At 37.7% G+C, this 6,890-nt stretch overlaps 1 protein-coding gene across 1 annotated transcript in view; it reads left to right on the top strand.

Annotated features, from left to right (window-relative positions):
- Positions 1-6,890, top strand: part of LOC110456731 — a 68,237-nt gene that overhangs the window by 53,235 nt on the left and 8,112 nt on the right. The window contains exons 4-5 of the mRNA XM_021507647.1: positions 4,164-4,405; positions 6,256-6,448. Coding sequence (XP_021363322.1) covers positions 4,164-4,405; positions 6,256-6,448 — 435 coding nt within the window. The remainder of the gene's footprint in view (positions 1-4,163; positions 4,406-6,255; positions 6,449-6,890) is intronic.

The raw sequence follows: 6,890 nt of genomic DNA on the forward strand, positions 1-6,890 counted from the left end.
GTCCCTGAAGAAAAGGTTCAGAAATCTATACTGTACTACACTTCAAGTACAGTATAAAATATGGATGATTGTAGAAAATATGACTTAAACATATAATAGGTTATGAAACTTGTATAATGTGTGCCATAACACTATATAGGGACTTTGCTATATAATCTAAAACGGGATATAGAAATCCAGCACTGTTCACTAGAGATGTGATGTTGGCAAGGTTTTATCAGGTTACTAGATTTTAAACGGGAAGTAAAATTGTGCCCATTCATAGATTCTACATGTGCTGATAATAAGTATTATTAATAATAATATTAAGTTCCCAACATTAACTCACCAATATACTCAACACTGTCTCACCAATATTCAGTACCCCACACTGACTCACCAATATTCAGTACCCCCCACTGACTCACCAATATTCAGTACCCCCCCACTGACTCACAAATATTTACTACCCCACACTGACTCACAAATATTTAGTACCCCCCCACTGACTCACAAATATTCAGTACCCCACACTGACTTACAAATATTCAGTACCCCACACTGACTCACAAATATTTAGTACCCCCCCACTGACTCACAAATATTTACTACCCCACACTGACTCACAAATATTTAGTACCCCACACTGACTCACAAATATTCAGTACCCCCACTGACACACAAAAATTCAGTACCCCCCACTGACTCACAAATATTCAGTACCCCACACTGACTCACAAATATCTAGTACCCCCACTGACACACAAATATTCAGTACCCCACACTGACTCACAAATATTCAGTACCCCACACTGACTCACAAATATTCAGTACCCCCACTGACACACAAATATTCAGTACCCCCCACTGACTCACAAATATTCAGTACCCCACACTGACTCACAAATATTCAGAACCCCCCACTGACTCACCTATGTTAAGTACCTCACATTGATGTTGGTTACTTATGGGTTTTTTCCTCAACTTTATTATCTGTCTCTTTTATTTTCTGTAAGAATTGACACAACATTTGTTTCTGAATGAATTCAAACATTTGTATTTTATCTTTAATTCAATTCAAGTTTTGTAAAGAGTTAGATAAATGACGTTACTTTATTAGATTTGGACTGCCTTACATACAAGCACTGGTTTACGACACTAATGACTTGTAGGTATTCACTAACCTGGCATATGCATACAACTCTGTATTACCTCCTACGATATATATATGACTTTTTAAAATCAGATCTTAAAGTCGAATATATGCATTGAATAAGAATTTGACTTAAACCCCACATTGTCAATAATAAAAATGTAATGAAAAATGTTGTAAGGGAACACTCTCGCGACTGATTGAATGTAAATTTATCGCAATAGAATCAATAAAAGGGTACGTAAATACATTAGCTGACGGACCTCAACAATTTCAATCACATTTCAGTGTTAAAACTTTTATCAGGCAATTGTTGGATAGGGCAGGGGACATGAAAAAGTCTGCCATCAATACACCTGTGGCCTGTTCCTACATGATCACAGGTACAACTACCAGGGATATACAGGTACATCTACTGGGATATTCTCCCGTCCTGGAGAATCTCATTATACTCGGGTACAACACACTACCTCATCGAGCCATCTACTTTTATGTGGAAGGTCTCTTGTTTGCTGTCAATTCAGCATTTGATTGATTTTACAGCCAAGATCAATAATTCAATATTGAAAATAAAACAAAACAATGAGTGTTATGTACCACCTAAGCAAAGCGTCACAGTAAACAGCCACCATAATAGAGGGTCACGGTCCAAGTCTCCTTGTGGTTGTTAAACTTTTGAAATATACAATCCTCCATCCATTGTTCCCTATGACGTCACTTCAACAACTTTCATTTAAGTTTCTCTTATGGAAGCAATCTATTATTTAGATGTTATGTGTCCAAGAATTGAAAGAAGTAAATAATGAATTTATAAACATATGTGGATGTCATTATTTGATATATTTTACATACATTTGCAACATATTTCAATGAAAGTGTTATTAATTTAGACTGCAACTTAGCACTTTTTACAAGATAAACAAGGAGTGTATATGTAAGCAATGTGTGTGGAGGCTGTGTGATACAGAGGAGGTATTGTAACAGTGTAGGACATGTATAAATATACAGGTATGGCAGGTGTACCTGGTGACCCACACGACCTCTAGGCTACCTAGCAGTAATGCAACTAATGATAATATATACAAGTCAGTAGTTATTCTTTTGTTAAATTGTTCTCTCTTGATATTCAGCTTCATTCTTACTGAATGTATAACTGTTTAGCAAGTAACAAGTTAGACACAAAGGGAGGTTTCATCACAAAACATGTTAAAACCCATCATGTGATGTAAGCTAACCACACCGCGAGCTTTAACTACAGTCAGTGGACAGAATGGCCACCCCATAGAAATAATGATTACATTTTCATGTCCATATATTTCCTTAACAACTGTTAATGCATGAACGATAAAGGATAAAACAATTATTATGATTGATTCCATGGAGTGTATGGGAGTGTAAGGACACCCAGTCATGTCAGTGAGGTGGTATGTTCAGTTAAAGGGTTAAGTGTAGGTTATAGGTTAAGTGTAGGTTATACCTAGGTAGGTTAAGTGTAGGTTATAGGTTAAGTGTAGGTTATACCTAGGTAGGTTAAGTGTAGGTTATAGGTTAAGTATAGGTTATACCTAGGTAGGTTAAGTGTAGGTTATAGGTTAAGTGTAGGTTATACCTAGGTAGGTTAAGTGTAGGTTATAGGTTAAGTGTAGGTTATACCTAGGTAGGTTGGGTTGAGTGGTTATATTTTAAGTGAAGGTTATATTTCAAGTGAAGGTTATAGGTTAAGTATAAGTTATAGGTTAAGTGAAGGTTAAAGGGTTAAGTGTAAGATATAATAGGTTAAGTGTAGGTTAATGGTTAAGTTTAGGTAAGGTTAAAGAGTAAAGTGTTAGTTATAGGTAAAGTGATGGTTATAGGTTAAGTAAATGGTTATAGGTTAAGTGTAGGTTAAAGGGTTAAGTGTAAGTTATATTATAAGTTGTAGTTTTAGGATTGGTATGATATATGGTCAGGTGTAGGTTAGAGGGTTACCGGTAAGTGTAGGTTAGAGGGTTAGGTGTAGGTTACATTATTAGGTGTAGGTTAGAGGGTTAGGTGTAGGTTAGAGGGTTAGGTGTAGGTTAGAGGGTTAGGTGTAGGTTAGAGGGTTAGGTGTAGGTTAGAGGGTTAGGTGTAGGTTAGAGGGTTAGGTGTAGGTTAGAGGGTTAGGTGTAGGTTAGAGGGTTAGGTGTAGGTTAGAGGGTTAGGTGTAGGTTAGAGGGTTAGGTGTAGGTTAGAGGGTTAGGTGTAGGTTAGAGGGTTAGGTGTAGGTTAGAGGGTTAGGTGTAGGTTACATTATTAGGTGTAGGTTAGAGGGTTAGGTGTAGGTTACATTATTAGGTGTAGGTTAGAGGGTTAGGTGTAGGTTACATTATTAGGTGTAGGTTAGAGGGTTAGGTGTAGGTTACATTATTAGGTGTAGGTTAGAGGGTTAGGTGTAGGTTACATTATTAGGTGTAGGTTAGAGGGTTAGGTGTAGGTTACATTATTAGGTGTAGGTTAGAGGGTTAGGTGTAGGTTAGAGGGTTAGGTGTAGGTTAGAGGGTTAGGAGTAGGTTACATTATTAGGTGTAGGTTAGAGGGTTAGGTGTAGGTTACATTATTAGGTGTAGGTTAGAGGGTTAAGAGTAGGTTACATTATTAGGTGTAGGTTAGAGGGTTAAGAGTAGGTTACATTATTAGGTGTAGGTTAGAGGGTTAAGAGTAGGCTAGAAGGTTAAGTGAAGATTACATTATAAGTTGTAGGTTAAGGATTGGTATGATATAGGATTTAGGTGTAGATTAGAGGGTTAGGTGTAGATGGGAGGATTAAGTAGGATATATGGTTGTTTACATGTAATTTGTATGTATGTGTAGTTTACAGAGATATTTTTAGGTAAGGTATATATTATACTGTAAGTGTATGGGTTAGGATTAGATATAGGCTATATCTATAAGTAATACTGATATTATACTGTTAATCATTGCTTTCCTCTTGTTATGATGAAGAATTTTAAAATATAACAAAAATTTAGAACATCGTATATCATTGGAAAAATATATCTGTAATTTTCAGGCTCCAGGGAAGATCCGTCTCCGAGTATTATGGAACATCTCCAAAGGAACGGTGAAGCGTGGTCTGATGAAGGTGTATGGGCCACGACACGTGAAGACATGGGCACAGGAAATAGTGGTACTGGGCATGCTCAGAAAGGCTCAGCATCCTAGCCTGCTCCAGTGTCTGTGGACAAGCAGCTCCAACCCTTACTATGAGACGATGACCTTGATCACGGGTGAGGTCATCACCAGTGACTCTAGGTAAGTAGGTTGGATTGTTCTCTAGGCTCTATAGATACTACACAGTATAATTATCCTCTTGAGATGATTTTGATTCTAGATATTTGGTTATTGCATCAGGTTACTGTGTCTATCCAATTTGTGACCTTGTCAGTATAACTACACACTGAATAACCACTTGTGACCTTGTCAGTATAACTATAACCACTTGTGACCTTGTCAGTATAAATAATAACCACTTGTGACCTTGTCATTCTATTTATAGCAATTTGTGACCTTGTCAGTATAACTATAACCCCTTGTGACCTTGTCAGTATAACTAATAACCACTTGTGACCTTTTCATTCTAACTACAGCCACTTGTGACCTTGTCAATATAACTACACACTGAATAACCACTTGTGACCTTGTCATTCTAACTACCGCCACTCGTGACCTTGTCAGTATAACTACACACTGAATAACCACTTGTGACATTGTCAGTATAACTATAACCACTTGTGACCTTGTCAGTATAACTAATAACCACTTGTGACCTTGTCATTCTAACTACAGCCACTTGTGACCTTGTCAGTATAACTATAACCACTTGTGACCTTGTCTGTATAACAATAACCACTTGTGACCTTGTCAGTATAACTAAAGCCACTTGTGACCTTGTCAGTATAACTATAACCACTTGTGACCTTGTCATTCTATTTATAGCCATTTGTGACCTTGTCAGTATAACTATAACCACTTGTGACCTTGTCAGTTATAACTATAGCCACTTGTGACCTTGTCATTCTAACTATAGCCACTTGTGACCTTGTCATTCTAACTATAACCACTTGTGACCTTGTCAGTATAACTATAACCACTTGTGACCTCGTCAATATAACTATAGCCACTTGTGACCTTATCAGTATAACTATAACCACGTGTGACCTTGTCATTCTAACTATAGCCACTTGTGACCTTGTCAGTATAACTATAACCACTTGTGACCTTGTCAGTATAACTATAACCACTTATGACCTTGTAATTCTAACTATAGCCACTTGTGAGCTTGTCAGTATAACTATAACCACTTATGACCTTGTCAGTATAACTAAAGCCACTTGTGACCTTGTCATTCTAACTATAACCACTTGTGACCTTGTCAGTATAACTATAACCACTTGTGACCTTGTCAGTATAACTATATCCACTTGTGACCTCGTCAGTATAACTATAACCACTTGTGACCTTGTCATTCTAACTATAACCACTTGCGACCTTGTCAGTATAACTATAACCACTTGTGACCTTGTCATTCTAACTATAACCACTTGCGACCTTGTCAGTATAACTATAACCACTTGTGACCTTGTCATTCTAACTATAACCACTTGCGACCTTGTCAGTATAACTATAACCACTTGTGACCTTGTCATTCTAACTGTAGCCACTTGTGACCTTGTAATTCTAACTATAGCCACTTTTGACCTCGTCAGTATAACTATAACCACTTGTGACCTTGTCAGTATTACTATTGCCACTTGTGACGTTGTCAGTAAAACTTTAGCCACTTGTGACCTTGTCAACATATAAATTTAGCCACTTGTGACCTTGTCAGTATATAACTTTAGCCACTTTTGACCTTGTCAATATATAACCTTAGCCACTTGTGACCTTGTCAATATATAACCTTAGCCACTTGTGACCTTGTCAGTATATAACTTTAGCCACTTGTGATCTTGTCAATACATAAACTTAGCCACTTGTGACGTTGTCAATACATAACCTTAGCCACTTGTGAACTTGTCAGTATATAACTTTAGCCACTTTTGACCTTGTCAATACATAACCTTAGCCACTTGTGACCTTGTCAGTATGTCTGTCTGTTACAGGATCATTTGTCTGGAGCTGACCAACAACGGAACATTACAGGACTTCCTGTACCGCCTGGACACTCCCCTACCTGAGACATGTCAGAGGATGATTGTACATGATATTGCTGAAGGACTCATGTGCTTACATGAGCAGAACATTCTCCATGGCAACCTCTCAACAGCCTGTGTCTACCTCAAAGGCTCCCTCCCTGTGAGTTGTTTCCCTTGGATTATTCTTCCCTGTGTATATAGACTTCTGTGTTCCTAAGAGAATCCTTATCCTTGTCTTAAGGATACCCTTTTCTTAAATTATGATCCCTAGAAGATAATTGTACCCCTGTTTTCCCTTTCCAATCTTTAAATCCCTAGAAGAGAATTGTTTCCCTTGTTTACCTTTTCCTTGATTCAAGATCCCTAAAAGAGACTTTATCTCCATGTTCCCCCTTTCTTTATGTCTAAATCCCTAAAAGATTAGGCCCCCTTCCCCATCCACACACCACACACAGGACCAGCTCCATCTGTCCTTTCTTTGTTTTTTATCTAGATTCCTAAAGAGAGAGTTGTTCTCCCTGTCTACATAAGACATATTGCAACCCCTCCCCCCAACCTCCATCTGTCCTTTCCTTATATCTAAATCCCTATTAGATTATGCC

This window comes from Mizuhopecten yessoensis, unplaced genomic scaffold (genome assembly GCF_002113885.1).
Source record: "Mizuhopecten yessoensis strain PY_sf001 unplaced genomic scaffold, ASM211388v2 scaffold8839.2, whole genome shotgun sequence".
Lineage (NCBI taxonomy): Eukaryota > Metazoa > Mollusca > Bivalvia > Pectinida > Pectinidae > Mizuhopecten > Mizuhopecten yessoensis.